This window comes from Nymphaea colorata, chromosome 9 (genome assembly GCF_008831285.2).
Source record: "Nymphaea colorata isolate Beijing-Zhang1983 chromosome 9, ASM883128v2, whole genome shotgun sequence".
NCBI lineage: Eukaryota > Viridiplantae > Streptophyta > Magnoliopsida > Nymphaeales > Nymphaeaceae > Nymphaea > Nymphaea colorata.
This window is the reverse complement of record NC_045146.1, coordinates 4,120,225-4,135,361: the sequence shown is the minus strand read 5'-3', so window position 1 is coordinate 4,135,361 and position 15,137 is coordinate 4,120,225. Positions and strand designations below refer to the sequence as shown.

Sequence of the window (15,137 nt, the reverse complement as noted above, 5' to 3'; positions counted from 1 at the left end):
GCCACAATCATAGGGCCTCTTTCGATGTTTCCCTAGAAGCCTAGAAGGAATTGCAGCACAATGGTATCGGGAACACATCAACCCAGTGGAATTGAAAAATTTTGACATGTTAATCAACCTTTTCATCAAAAGGTTCATTCAAAACGTTGAAACTGCACCAACGATCACCACATTATGCTATCTAAAACAGAGGCCAGGTGAAAAGGTGAGAGATTTTATTCAGAGGTGGAGGTCTTCTTGCAACAAGATGAGAGACCCAATCTCTCAATCCCATGCACTGGGATTGATCGTAAACAATTTGACACAACCATTAAGGAGCCTCATTTCCAATGCTCCAATCAAGTCTTTCATCGATCTCACTGAGAGGGCAGAATGCATTGAAGCAGGAATTGAGAATGGAGCTTTTGATGCTGTCATCCCGGTAAAAGTAAGGGAAGATACAAAAAAGAATAGCAGAAGTCAGAATGTCCAGCCAACATCGTGGCCAACGCTGCAGCCTTCAAGAAAGAAAAGTCGAATATCCCAAGAATAAAGGGGTAATGGACAGAGCTAGTGGCAGTAGTAGTGGCACCAAAACAAACATCCTGGATGGGGGTACGATAGAAAATTTACCCCATTACAACAAAGTTATGAAGAGGTCATGCATATGCTAATCGAAAGAGGTACTTGTTTCTCCCAAAAGTCTCCAACCCCCCACCAATGATGGGGAAAAACAAAGAGCAATTCTGCAAATTTCATCGCGCTCCAGGACATGATACAGAAGACTGCCTTGTACTTAAAAATATTGTGCAAGATGCAGTTGACAAAGAAATAATCAAAGAGGTCAGTGAACAACCGGACATTCTCAAGAATCCTTTTCCTAAACATGGCAAAGGAATAGTTTCGATGGTCAGATTTTCAACAGGTCGTCAAATTATGGTGACAAACAAAAGGGATACAGCGTCCCTGGATTTCTTTGGATTGCTTTTCAAACATGATAAAGGATCCATCAATGCACAAACCGGACTGGTTAAACAAGACCATCTGACAGAGATTGATCAGAAGTCACAAGTGTGCGACCCTGAACCATTAGAATCCATTTTCAATGAATTGGACCCCTTACCTGAAGTCAAGAAGGGAGGGTTTAGCCCTAACAGGGGGAATGAATGGGCTTTTGAATTATGTGAAAATAGTCCGATCATATTCTCTGATAAAGATCTACCAACTGGAGGTGCATCGCACAATGACGCCTTGCACATAGTAATAGAGACAAGGGGCACCAGAGTCTCCCACGTTTTAATTGATGGTGGAGCAAGCCTGAACATCTGTCCACAACAAACAGCTCGTGAGTTGGGCATAAGACAGGCTGACTATACTCCATCCAAAATTTTCATCCATGGATATGACGGGACAGGACAACCATGCCTAGGATGCATATGTCTGGATTTGAATATTTCTGAGACGTATCATCGGGTTTTATTTCATGTGGTGGATATAGAACCCTCCTTCAACTTGTTGCTTGGCAGGCCATGGATCCATGCTACCAATGCAGTTCCCTCCACTCTACATCAGTGTGTCAAATGGACTCACAACGGGAATTCTATAACCATCTATGCAGAGGATAGGGAAAGTCGGCTTGTACACCCAATGATTCCGGTACCAACATATACAATTGAGGTACCCAGTATTCGAGTCTGCAAAGAGGAAGAAATATCTCAAAGTCTTAGCAGATTGGCCATTCAGAAACCAAAGAAACAGGTATGGGTGAAAAGGGGTACCAAACTTGAAACAAGTTACAAAAGTCATCCGTTGTTCAAGAAATTCTGCCAGAATGAGAAAGGATTGGATTTACTCATACGCCATGGCTACCAGCCATTTACTGGCCTTGGCAAACATGAAAATGGAATCTTGGAACCAGTTACCTTGACAGGACAACGAGGCACTCAAGCCTTGGGGTGCCAAAGCTATGAAAAAGTGGATGTTGAGGAAGAATTCAAGCCAGTACCTTTCATCAAGCGCAATACCATAGGCGGATGTTCACCATCAATTTGAATCAACAAATCCGCCATCATTTTGTCATTTTGTCGTCATTGTACTCAAATAGACCAAGTGTCTTCATTTTGTAATACCTTCAAAAATACAATGACAAATACAAATTACTTCCATATACAATGTCTCAAATTTCATCTAACTTCTTTACAATCTTTAGGATGGCATTTGAGGATCAAACATCAAAAGCTTTTAAGGAGATAAATCCAGAACTCACTGAGGCCGAATGTCCAGAGTTCATCCAAATGAGAAAGCAAGATCAACCGTCACCTTTGATTAATGATCCGATTGAGGAAATTAACATTGGCACGGAAGAGAGTCCAAAGATTTTGCAAATTGGAACAAGTCTCTCAGCAGAAGAAAGAAAAGAGTTGATAGACTTCCTCAAAAAGCATCAAGAAGCCTTTGCGTGGACTTATGAGGACATGCCAGGACTTGATACAAAATTAGTCGAGCATCGACTACCATTGAAACCAGAATGCAAGCCAATCAAACAAAAGTTGAGGAAACTAGACCCTCGTCTTGAGGGGCAAGTTAAGGAAGGCCTGGAAGACCTACTAAAGGCAGGGTTCATCCGAACAATCGACTATCCTGAATGGTTAGCAAACATTGTGGTAGTCCCAAAGAAAAATGGCAAAATTCGGCTCTGCATCGATTTCAGAGATTTGAATAAGGCTACACCAAAGGATGACTACCCACTTCCAAACATTGACTTGTTGGTAGACAGTACCGCAGGTCACGCTATGTTCTCCTTTATGGATGGATATTCTGGTTATAACCAAATTAAGTTGGCAGCTCAAGATCAAGCCAAAACATCATTTACAACCCCATGGGGTACCTTCTGCTATACAGTAATGCCATTTGGTTTGAAGAACGCTGGGGCAACATATCAAAGGGCTATGGCAGTTATTTTTCATGACCAAATACATCAAATCATGGATGCATATGTAGATGATCTACTAATTAAGTCAAAAACAAGGGAGAATCACATCAACATTCTCTCTCAAGTTTTTGATAGACTCTTACAATACAAACTTAGATTGAATCCACAAAAATGTGTATTTGGTGTGGAATCCGGTAAGCTTTTGGGATTTATGGTCAGCCAAAAGGGAATCGAGATGGATCCTTCCAAAGCAAAGGCGATCATCGAAATGTCACCCCCAACAAATCTTAAGGAGCTACGCAGCTTGCAAGGCAGAATTCAGTCAATCAGAAGGTTTATATCTAATCTCGCCATGAGATGCGAACCCTTCAACCATTTACTGCGGAAAGGAGTCAAATTTGAATGGGGGCATGAATGTCAAGCCTCATTCGAAAAGATCAAGAAGTATCTTCTTTGCCCACCAATTTTAAAACCTCCAATTTTAGGGGAACCTCTACTCCTTTACATCACAGTTAACGATTCAGCCTGTGGTGGATTTCTGGCTCAATATGAAGAAGGATGCTGAATAGAACATGTCATTTATTACATCAGTAAGACATTTGTGCAGTATGAAAAGAACTACTCGCACATGGAAAAAACTTGCTTAGCCTTGGTGTGGATGTGTCAAAAATTAAGGCATTATCTATTGGCTTGTGAAGTTAAAATTTTATCCAAACTTAATCCACTCAAATATATCCTCGAACAGCCATTTCTGAATGGAAGGATAGCAAAGTGGCAGGTTTTGCTGATGCAATATGATTTGGAATATGTGTCACAAAAATCAATCAAGGGGCAAGCCATTGCAGACCAATTGGCAGATTTTCCTCTATATGAAGAAATTAGAACAAATGATGATTTTCCAGATGAGCAAATCCTGACAACTGAACCAGAGCCGATTTGGGAGATGTACTTTGATGGATCTAAGAGCACAGCTGGGGCAGGCATTGAGATACTTTTCATTACACCAGAAAGGGAAATGATTCCTTACTCTCTCAAATTGAATTTTTCCTGCACGCATAATATGGCAGAGTACGAGGCCCTAATCCAAGGACTCAAAATGTTGCTCAAATTTAAAGTGCAGAGAGTTCGCATTTTTGGAGATTCTCTCTTAGCTGTCAGTCAGGTCAATGGAGATTGGCAAGTCAAAGATCAAAAATTGATCTCATATCAAGAGTTAGCAGCTTCCCTCTTAAGACAGTTCGAGGAATGTCAACTCTTACATGTCAAAAGAGAATTTAACCCAATAGCAGACGGTTTAGCCAGTTTAGGCTCTACCATTGCCTTCAAACCTGGAGAATCTATCAGATCTTTTGAAGTTGGAAGACTCGAACAACCATCTTTTGTCATACCAGAACAGGTGTTGCAAGCAGAAAGTAGAGAAACACCATGGTATCAGAATATCAAGGATTTTCTCCAAACTGGAACACTTCCACCAGAAATGTCTCGAAAAGAGCAAAGAGTTTTGAGACACATGTCTTCAAGATATTTCATTCTAGCCGACATCCTATACAGAAGAGGATTCAGCACAGAATATGCTAGATGTCTCGATGCAAATGAGGCACTAGAAGTCATTCAAGAAGCCCATGAAGGAATTTGTGGGGGACATGTAGGGTATCAGACCCTCGTCAAGCAGATAGTCAGAGCAGGGTACTATTGGCCCACAATGCAAAGAGACTGTCACCAATTTGTCAAGAAATGCATCAAATGTCAGTTGCATGCACCATCAATTCATGCTCCAGCAGCGTACCTTCATTCGGTCAGCTCACCATGGCCATTCTCCATGTGGGCCTTCGACGTAGTCAGTCCAATCAATCCACCTGCCTCAAATGGACACAGGTATTTTCTTACAGCTACAAATTACTTCACCAAATAGGTGGAAGCGATCACTTTAAAAACAGTCGAAGGACAACACGTAGTGTCCTTCATTCATAAAAATCTTTTGTGTAGATTTGGCATCCCGCATGATATCGTTTCTGATAACGGTACTCATTTCAAAAATGAGAAAATGCGCAATCATTGTCACAAACACAAAATACAACATCACTTTTCTGCCCCATATTACCCTCAAGGTAATGGTCAGGCAGAAGCAACCAACAAGATTTTGATTCGTGTCTTAGAGAGGACAGTTGAAACAGGCCGAGATTAGCACGAGAAAATGCACAATGCACTTTGGGCGTATCGAACCACAATTCGGACACCCACCAATGGTACACCAGCAGAATTAGTATATGGAACGGAAATTGTCCTTCCATTACATGTCCAAAAACCAGCAATGAAATTTGCTGCTCTCATTGAACTCCCAATTAGCAAATATCAAAAAAAGAGACTTGCTCAATTAGACTTCTTAGACGAGAAAAGACTACAAGCGGCAGAACATGCCGAAGTCTATCGTAAGAGAGTCGCCCGACATTATGCCAAATCAGTCATTGAAAGAAAATTTCAGGTAAATGATCTTGTTTTAAGATCCATAGTTCTACTCAGGAGTAGACCCAAAGGAAAATGGGCGCCGAACTGGGAATGACCATATGTTGTCAAAGAGGTTCTACCTCACAATTCTTATCGACTGATTGATACCGATGGGGTTGAAATCCCCGATCCAATTAATGCTTTGCATCTCAAAAAATTCTATACTTGAATTTGCAATTCAAAAAAAAAAAAATCAAAATAGTTGTGCTTTGATAAGCAGGTTTGTAACAATTTTCAAACCAACTATGGGGCATGGTATCCCTTAGGGAAAAGTTTCAAAAATGCATCAAAATTTTCAAACTCAACCCATGTCTTGAGGGCAATTGCAAGGGCATCGTCTTGAAATAGGCAAGAAATTTCAGAGACATTGAGGGACTTATGTATAGTAATTAATGTTGGTCCCGACAATCGGCATTTGTAAAGGTCTAGCATGAGATGCCATAAGAAAAAGTCTTGTCACCTAAAAGACCTTGGCAAGATGCTAGAAAAAGCTATCAAGCGAAATGAGTTGAGCAATGAGCTCGGGGTGAGTGTAGTTGTTCCTCTGGTTCAAAGCTCAACAGGCGCGGGTGGGCATATGACCTATGCTTACGCCGTGAAGCTAAAAAGCAATCCATGAACATTTTGCTTATATTAAGTCTCCTAAAGCCTTCTGAATTCGAGCAAGTAAGCCCGGGGAGTGTTTTACATTTGGTACCCTGAGGCCAACTGGTCTAGGAGTTACCGGCCCAAAGCTTGTTACAAGGGTTCAGAAGAAAGCCCGATAGACTTGATATTACACAAAGCAAACTACACAAAACCGCCAAAGCGGTGGAACTCCGTAGTAGCTTTTGGGGTGGTGAGGAATTTCTCCCAAGAGTGAAGGGTGGCTCAAAAAGAAAATCAAAATTCAAAAGCAAAAGCGAGTATGTGAAAAACTAAGTAAAAGAAGAGAAAAAGCACTTGCCAATGGTTTAGAAGGCATCGAGGGCAAATTTCTCCAAGCATCAAATGCAAAAACTTTCACAATTACAAAATTTTTCAACCAACATTAATTCCTCTACAAAGTCTCCAATGAGATGGAGAAAAATCTTCTTATTTCAGGTCTATGCCTAGCATTTCCCCTCGAGCGAGGATGGTTCAACATCATTTGAAAAATGGATTTTCCAAACGATTTGCAAAAATTTGGTGCATGAATCTTTGCTATTAAGCAAATTATTCAATTTGCTTAACAACAAAGAGGGGCATCTGTTAACACCCCAATTTTTCCACATCAAAATTGAAGCAATGTGAAAATTTCACAAAAGAATTGTGAAAATTTGCAATTTCAAAGCCAATTTCGAATCTAAAGAACAATTAGATTCAAATCGTGAATTTAACCCGATACACGAATCCCAATGCAGGATTACGAGTCCAAATTCAATTGCAAATGTCATTTGAAATCCAAATCCAATTGCAAAATGCAAATTTTGACTTAGATCCAAGAATTGGATCTAATTCAGTCTAAAATGCTACGTGGGACCCACGTGTGGGCCCCACCTAGCCCGTGTGGTCAAGAGCCCCCCCAGGGGCCATGCCCCCTCCATGTCAAAAAAATAATAAATAAATATTTTTTCTCAAATTAATTAAAGAAAAGTCATTTTCAAGAAGAAATAAAGGAGAAACCTAGGAAAAGAGAGACATTTATGTCTCTCTCTCTTCTTTAACCAGGTCCTCCTTAAAGAAAAAAATCATTTTCAAGGAAGCAATTACTAGACTGGTCAAACTCACCTAACCTACTTAATCCAAGTAGGTTTGACCCGGGTGCACTCAAATGTGGTGCCAATTCCAGCTAGGTTCGGTCACCATGGGCTCAACACAGTCAAAACGTAAGTCTGTCTCATGATCCAATTAATGGACGAAAATAGACTTTGACCGAACCAAACCTACTTTGACTAAACTCAGTCAAAGTACAATTTAGCTCAATTAAGAGCTTTCTTGACCCAAATTTATCAAATTACCTCAAATAAAGTCAAACTACTTGCAAATGAGCTTTGACTTTGGTCAATTGGTCGAAATTGATCAATTTGGACAATTTTGCCCTTCTACGGTCAACTTAAGATTAAAAAGCCTAAAATGGTTTATGAAAGGCAAATAAACATTTGAATTTGTCAAATGCATGAATCAAATACCAAATTTAAATTGAATTTCTCAAGTGAAAGTTTGATTCAGTTGAAATCCATTTTCAATCAAGTTTTGGACGAAAATACCCTTTTCGAACCAAATTTGATAAAATTTTTAAATTTTATTAAAATTTAAATTTAATTATCATAATTCAATGGCATTTGGAGCTTAGTAACTAGGTTTTAACCTTATAAGCTCGATTTCAAACAAAAAATAAATAAATAGTACAAAATAAGGGCAAAACCCTGTGCAAGGGCATTTTCGTCCAAAATTTTGGTCAAAATGGTCACCTAGGTCTGAACCCAAGTTGACCAAACCTAGCCCAGCCCACCTAGCTCGTGGAAATGGGCTGAGAAATGGTCAATTAGAGCCTTTAAAGTCTATTTAACTCATTTTACAAGTCCCCAAGGTCTTAAGTAAGTTCCCAAGGTGAGTTAAGAAGGTGGTTGAACCCACCTCCTCCTCTATATAATCCTCCCCTTGGCCACTAAGGGGGAGGACGAAATTTTGGAGCATTCTATCAAATTGCTGCAGCCAAGGAGCTAGGAGGGAGAAGCCAAGGAAGAGAGAAGAGGTTCGTCCAAGCCCCCTTCCCCTTTTTCTCCCATTCTCTTCTTCACTTTCTTCTATTCTCTCCATTGATTTTGCTAAGTTAGGGTGCTTAAGTGAACCCTTACTTAGGATTTTCGTGGTGAGAAGCCCTCTTTACCACTCCAAATTCCAGCAAGCAAGCTATTTCTTATTCTAGCTTTGCTAAGCTTGAATCCACGGTTGGATTCTTGCTTAGGATTGCTTGGGTTAGAAAACAAGTGAAGACGAAGGACAAACATCAAGACCGACCGTAAGGTAGGTGATCTTAACTCACTTCTCTTCTACTTTAGCTTATTGTTGATTTATTTTAATTCCAGCAATTCGTGGGAGGGTTTATTTTCATTTGCTTACGGCTGGGAATGATATCCAGCTAAGGGAAACCTACGCTTCAATGTACATATTAATGCATAATGCATGCATATGTCGGTTTTTTTCTTAAATATGAACCAAAGTATCAAATTTTGAAATGGGCCCCAAGGCCACGTCCCTTTCAAAGGAACCAACTTAATACCATTTTGAACTCCCTACCATGAGAGAATCCCACGGTGAGAGAGTGATTTTGCTACATCACGTATGATGAAAATGCCTATAAGGGATGGATACGTTTTTATGAATGTGATCCACCCTTGCATGGCGAAATGATGGACGAATAAGTTTGAGTATTGTTTTATTTTCTTTCTTATTCACAGTCATTTCGATTCATGTCTTTCAATTTAATTAATCAAGGGTAGTAGGGAAGATTTGAAACAAGTTCTCAATCTTCCTACATAAAAGAACCCAGCCATGAATCATCATGATTCATGAGTCATGCGGTCCCTTGATAAAATTTCATTTTGAAAAGTAAGGTACGTATATGTATACATTGTTATATATGTACATATATGTATCCAATTTCTTGTCAAAAATTACATTCCTCCCTTAAAATCAGGTTGGAACATGTTTCCAAACCGGTCTTTAAGGAAATGGGTCATTTTTATTGATTTTTCTAGTGCAAGATTATAAATTATTTTCATTTCATTTTTACTTAATTTCAGCAAACTCATACGTAAGATGTATGTATGTTGTTGAAATCAGACCATGTTTCATAGGAATTGGTTCAAGAATATCAAAATTTACATATTTGAAATACCAACCATCCTAGAACCATCCAAAGGAGTTGATGATTTCATTACTACGAAATCTGGAATTTGAATAGATTTGAAAAACTCATTGTTTCTATCTAAGAAACAAGTCCTTATTGGAATCAATGTCCACAATTTTCAGCTATTTAAATCAACGCAAGGTCTGATTTTTAGCTATTTTGAGACAAAAGTGGACGTCATTCATGTCTCCCATCAATTTCAAAGATTGAACTTGACATCATTTATATATTTTCATCATTTTGATAATTTTATGTCAAGCCTCAAGCTTATGGACTACATCTCTAATTCATGTGCTTAATCATATAATGAGCACATATAGAGAAAGTCCTACATTTTAATCAATCTTCATGTATAGATTGTATGACGTGCAATACGGACTTTGAGAGATTATGAGGGAGTGAAGAATGTATGTTTCATATGAATGAATCTTGATGGATTATGAGAGAGAGAAGAATGAATGTTCCATATAGTTTCCATTCTCGTTTCATGCATTCACTTTCACTCAAAATCAATGGCACCACATGCACATTCTCAAGAAATTAAGTGATTCAAATTTAAGTTGCAAAAAGTGACCAAGTCATATTGCAATGAGAATTTGTAAACTTCACTTAACTTCAAAAGAAAACACATTCATAATCTTTTGGCCAAAGTGCATTTGAAAAACATGTTTTCTAACAATTTGGAACCTATGTTCTTTCAAAAGAATGAATTCTACAAATCACATGATTTGACAAAAGAAGAGTTCAAAATCAATTTTTATCATCATCTAGAGTTCACAACAAAGAACTCAATTCCAAATCTTCAAAAATCCTCAAGAATTATGTGTTTCAAATAACACCAAAACAAAGGTTTTTAAACCAACTTGAAAACCCCCAATATTCAAATTCATTTATTCAAAAAAATGAATTTCGGTTCTTGAATCCAAAACCTCAATGCATAAGTATATAGGACTTACATCAATAACTCGTATATGATCCAAATGATTCTTAGTCCTTGGTCTAATTACCCCTGTTAAAGGCGGCAGGAACGGTTGGACCTCGTACCGACGAGCGGATCCCTTTCTCTTGAAAATTTTCTCAAAACCCCAATTTTAAAAGAATTTTGCTGACTCGCATTTCGACCTTCTTGAAAAAGGAGTGGGGTGCGAACAGCTTAGTAAGTTCTTGAGGAGAGACGTAAGTGTTTGCACAAAGCATCACAGATTCACAGTCCCTTCTTTGTTGGATTGCCCTTCAGCACCACTGCTTGTTTCAAAAGTGAAAGGACAAGCATTGCAGCAAATATGCAGGATGGTGACTTCTTTTTTAGTGCAAGTTTTTGCAGGCACGCTTGATTGACGTTTATAATTCAAAGTAATCAACCATGATTTGAATATCAAACTTTATCTGCAATTATATGTATACAAGCCTCGTTGGATGGACTTGGTTGTCATGCATAATTGCAAATAACTCCTAATAGATCTGATACTACGTTAGCTTCAGTGACTGTAATCCTTTGGGTTGCTGATGACACTGGTCTGTTGATGTCATCGTTGGCTGCATCCAAACGTTCTAATTCATGAGTTTAGCTTCCAATTTCTATTGTAGGACTGGTATTTGTTTCGCATGTTGTGTTTCTCTCTAACATGGAAATATTCATTCATTTCATTGCTCTTGTCTTAAGATGGAAGGGAATGAACAATCGTTTGATTAAGTTGACTTCGTATTTGCTATGGTATACATTTTCTTATGCAGGTTCTTCTTTGTCTTGGTGTCCTTATTTTCTTATGCATGTTCTTCATTTGTTTTGGTGCTTCAACTTAAATAAACATTGCTTGACAAGAAGCTGATCAGCTCTTTCAGTTGCTCTACTATTTCTACTGCTAGCCATTGTTTTTTGTTCCTATCTTGGGGTTTGCATTTACTTGATGTTTTTTCCTAAACTGTAGTACCTATGGAAGGTTCAAGCTCAAGAAATGATAGTCTTGTCTGGAGTGACGCTCAACTAGATCATCTTATAGAACTTCTAGTTGAGCAATCAAGACTCCCTAGCATGAAGTCAGGTGCTAATTTAAAGCCAAAAGCGTATAAGGTCATTGAACGACAAATGATAGAAATGTTTGGCCCAAATTTCAAAGTTGAAAAAATAAAAAACAAATTGAAGAGTACGAAAGCAGACTACAATGAGTGCAGACAAATTTTGTCAACAAGTGGGTTCGGTTGGGACCCGATAAACCAGTGCGTAGATGTTGAAAATGAAGTTTGGGTGGAGTACATTCAGGTAAGGCAGAGACCATTTAGTGGAAATTAACCATCATGTCTATTACATTATACAACATATGTGACTATAATTGTGTTTGCAGAAATTCCCTGATCGGCGCAAGTTTAAAGGGGGGCAAAAATGGAAACATTATCAACAACTAGACGAAGTGTTTGGCCAGTCCATTGCAAATGGTATTGGTAGTTTTACTTGTTCTTCATTGAATAGATCTAATGACTTACAAACTGATGAACCACCCGAGACCCCTACAACACATAACCCTAATTTGGGTTACAATGTTCATGAAAATGTATCATTTACACAAATGTTGAACGAAGATTCTCCTGTGCCATCACCGACGCAGGTTCAACAAGATTCACAACAAACTGGATTTGAAAGTAGGACAACAAACTCATCAAATAAAAGAGCAAGAGTAAGTGCGAATCACGGGGGTTATGAAACGATATTGCAGGAAATAGCTGATACTTTTCGTACAATGATAGACACATCCTCATACAGCTGCTTGAACAAATGTTTAGAGCTATTGCAAGAAATGCTCGAGTTGGGAGAGATAGATGCTGGCATGCACTTAAAAGCCACGATGCTAATGGAGAAGCCAAACAAGCCAGTCGTCTTCCTCAAACTTCTGCCGACCCAACGTGTGCCTTGGTTGTTGGCTAATGTAAATCATCCATAGTAAGTAGTGTGTGATCTGTTACATCTTTATAATTCAATGATGTGCTTCTTCTAATTTATATGCAATTGAATGGATGCTATTGATATTGCTTTATACTTGATTGCGTAACATGTTTGTTTTTATGGCGGTTAACTCATTTCCCCTTTCCATATTAGAATGTTTTATTTGTACATTCACATGTCAAACATGAAACAAGTTGTTTTTCTCCTTCTGCTACCTAGTGCTGTAGTCATGTTGTCAGATGAAGAAGAAAGAAATCTTGTGATAGGAAGACTCATGTTTGCCGTGGCAATCATAATTTCTAAACTTCTTACTCAACCTAGACGAATCGTTCACCCTTTTAGAAACGCTGGTTGGAGATTTGTTGATAATATCATCAACGGTCATCCAAGGAATTGCTTGGACTTAATGCGCATGGATCGCCTCTCGTTTATTACATTATGTAATATCTTGAAAGAGAAAAATTTAGTAGAAGATGGTCGGGAAATCAGTGTAGAAGAACAAGTTGCTATCTTTCTACTTACTGTTGGCCATAAGAGTGCAACCGTGCGTGCCAGAACACGTTTCAACACTCAGGTCAAACAATTAGTAAGTACGTCAACATCATCCTACGAGCCCTATGTCAATTGGGTGAACAATACATCAGTCGACCAAACGATGACACTCCATCAAAAATCCGACTCAATCCTCGTTTCAATCCATATTTTCAGGTAAGGTAGTTCACGATCACACAGTACATTGTACTAAGACAGTTCGACTAACATTTTTCATTGTACATAGGATTGTCTAGGAGCTATAGATGGCACTCACATACCAGTATGGGTACATACATCAGAACAATCGAGGTTTCGAAATAGAAAAGGAACTCTCTCACAAAATGTACTGGCTGTAGTTGGTTTCGACATGCGATTCCACTATGTTTTGGCGGGCTGGGAAGGCAGTGCGACAGATTCAAGAGTATTGTACAGTGCACTAGACAACGATGTCAATCCTCTTCTCATACCTATAGGTTAGGTTGTGAATCTACTATATTGGTACTTTTTAGGTTACAGTTGCATTTAATGTCGAACTCATAATAACTGTACTGTGTAGGGAAATACTACCTTGGTGATGGAGGATATCCAAACATACGTGGTTTACTAACTCCACATCGAGGTCATCGATACCATCTCACTGAATTTAATGCACCTGGGGCACGACGTGTTACATGTGCAGAGGAACTATTTAATCATCGTCATTCATCGTTAAGAACAACTGTGGAACGAGCTTTTGGTTTATTAAAAGGACGGTTCCCTATACTAAAAACACAAGTGTCGTACCCTTACCATACACAAGTTGCGATTGTGTTAGCCACGTGTGTTCTACATAATTTCATTTTAGACCATAATCTTGAAGCAGAGCAGTTTGATGTTGATGAAAGCGCATTTGATGATGCAAATGAGAGCACATCGTTTGTAAACGATGATGAAAGTATGACACAAAGTGTTCGTCGAGGATCGAATAATGATCTGCGCAGTACAATAACATCTCAAATGTTTACAGATTTTCAAATTCGTAGGTGCGGATTAACTTATCACACACATAAACAATTCTGTCGCAATACAATAACAATTTCATTTTATCGCTTTTTATCTTCATAATCTCTTCGAAAATGTGATGTCTTTGTTTATGTTTTCAGGACTGATGGAAGATGAAGCACTGACATAATTGTGACGAATGTTCGAAGGTCGTGGAAGGGGAAAATTTGATTCTGTTTGTGTTTTTTGTTTTTTTATGGTGTAGAGACACTGCATATGTATTTGCTTCTATGGATGCTCGACACATGCACTTGGCTTTCTATTGAACGTTGAAGCTCTTTTGAATAGTAAACACTGATGGGAATATGCAAATATTTTATCACTGATGGGACAATGTATGTGGTTTGATGCGCATTTTATCATTGATGGGACTATGTATGTTGTGTTGACGTTGCGCCTTGTTGTTGAATTGTATGGTATGTTTGATAGTCTATTGACGTGTTGTTGAATTTTGGAAATTTTATGGCTTTCATGTTTGTTATATGTTCCTTATAATTGACTTGTTGCATCCACGTAATGGAGCGTGAAATGCAATTGGGCAACAATTCAGTACTTCGTAATGAATATCTCAGTTTAGAATGTTAAAATTGTGATTTTGTTTTCATGCAATCGATTGTGTGGGCGAGTATGTCCGGTCTATATGTTCATACATGCATAACCATGTTGTTGCCATGTTTTTGTAAATCTGGATAATTGTTTTTTTATTATCAAACTAAGAATTAAATTTCTGAAAATATATTTCTGTACTATCAAACTTAGAAATATAGAATTGAAAATATATTTCTGAGTCATCACACACACACCAAAATTGGAATCGGAAAAATTTTTTCCATTCCATTTTTCTATTTCCTATATTTCCAGCAATATATTTCCAGAAATTTTTTTCCAGGCCAACGGCCCCTAAGTGAAATAGATAAAGTTAATTGTCCATGCTCCTCAAAGGACATTTACGGTGTCCCATTAATAGTAAAAAATGACCAGTTAAAGTGAGCACACATTTAGTAGATACAATCCAATTGTCCTTTTATATATATATATATATATATATATATATATATATATATATATATATATATATATATATGTGTGTGTCTTAAATCAGATCTAAGATTCATACTTGAAATTTTTATTTTACCTTTTTACATTGATAAAAAAATTGGATTGAAAATAAAGGGGGAGAGCCTGAGCTTAAATCCAAGATTTTGAAATCGTAAGGTTTTAAGATCCGCGAACAATCAGACGCCCCACAGACCCGATTCGCATTTAGATACCGAGTCCGATCCACCGGCATTACCAGGAGAGGAGAGGGCATGTTGGTCTTTTTTTATGATAGC

At 38.2% G+C, this 15,137-nt stretch overlaps 1 protein-coding gene across 1 annotated transcript; it reads left to right on the top strand.

The window, feature by feature from the left end:
• The first annotated feature begins 11,223 nt into the window (after positions 1-11,223).
• LOC116260223 (uncharacterized protein At2g29880-like) lies at positions 11,224-12,226 on the top strand. The gene is made up of 2 exons (XM_031638385.1): positions 11,224-11,550; positions 11,633-12,226. The coding sequence occupies exons 1-2, from the start codon at positions 11,224-11,226 to the stop codon at positions 12,224-12,226; spliced, it is 921 nt and encodes a 306-aa protein (XP_031494245.1).
• Positions 12,227-15,137: the final 2,911 nt, after the last annotated feature.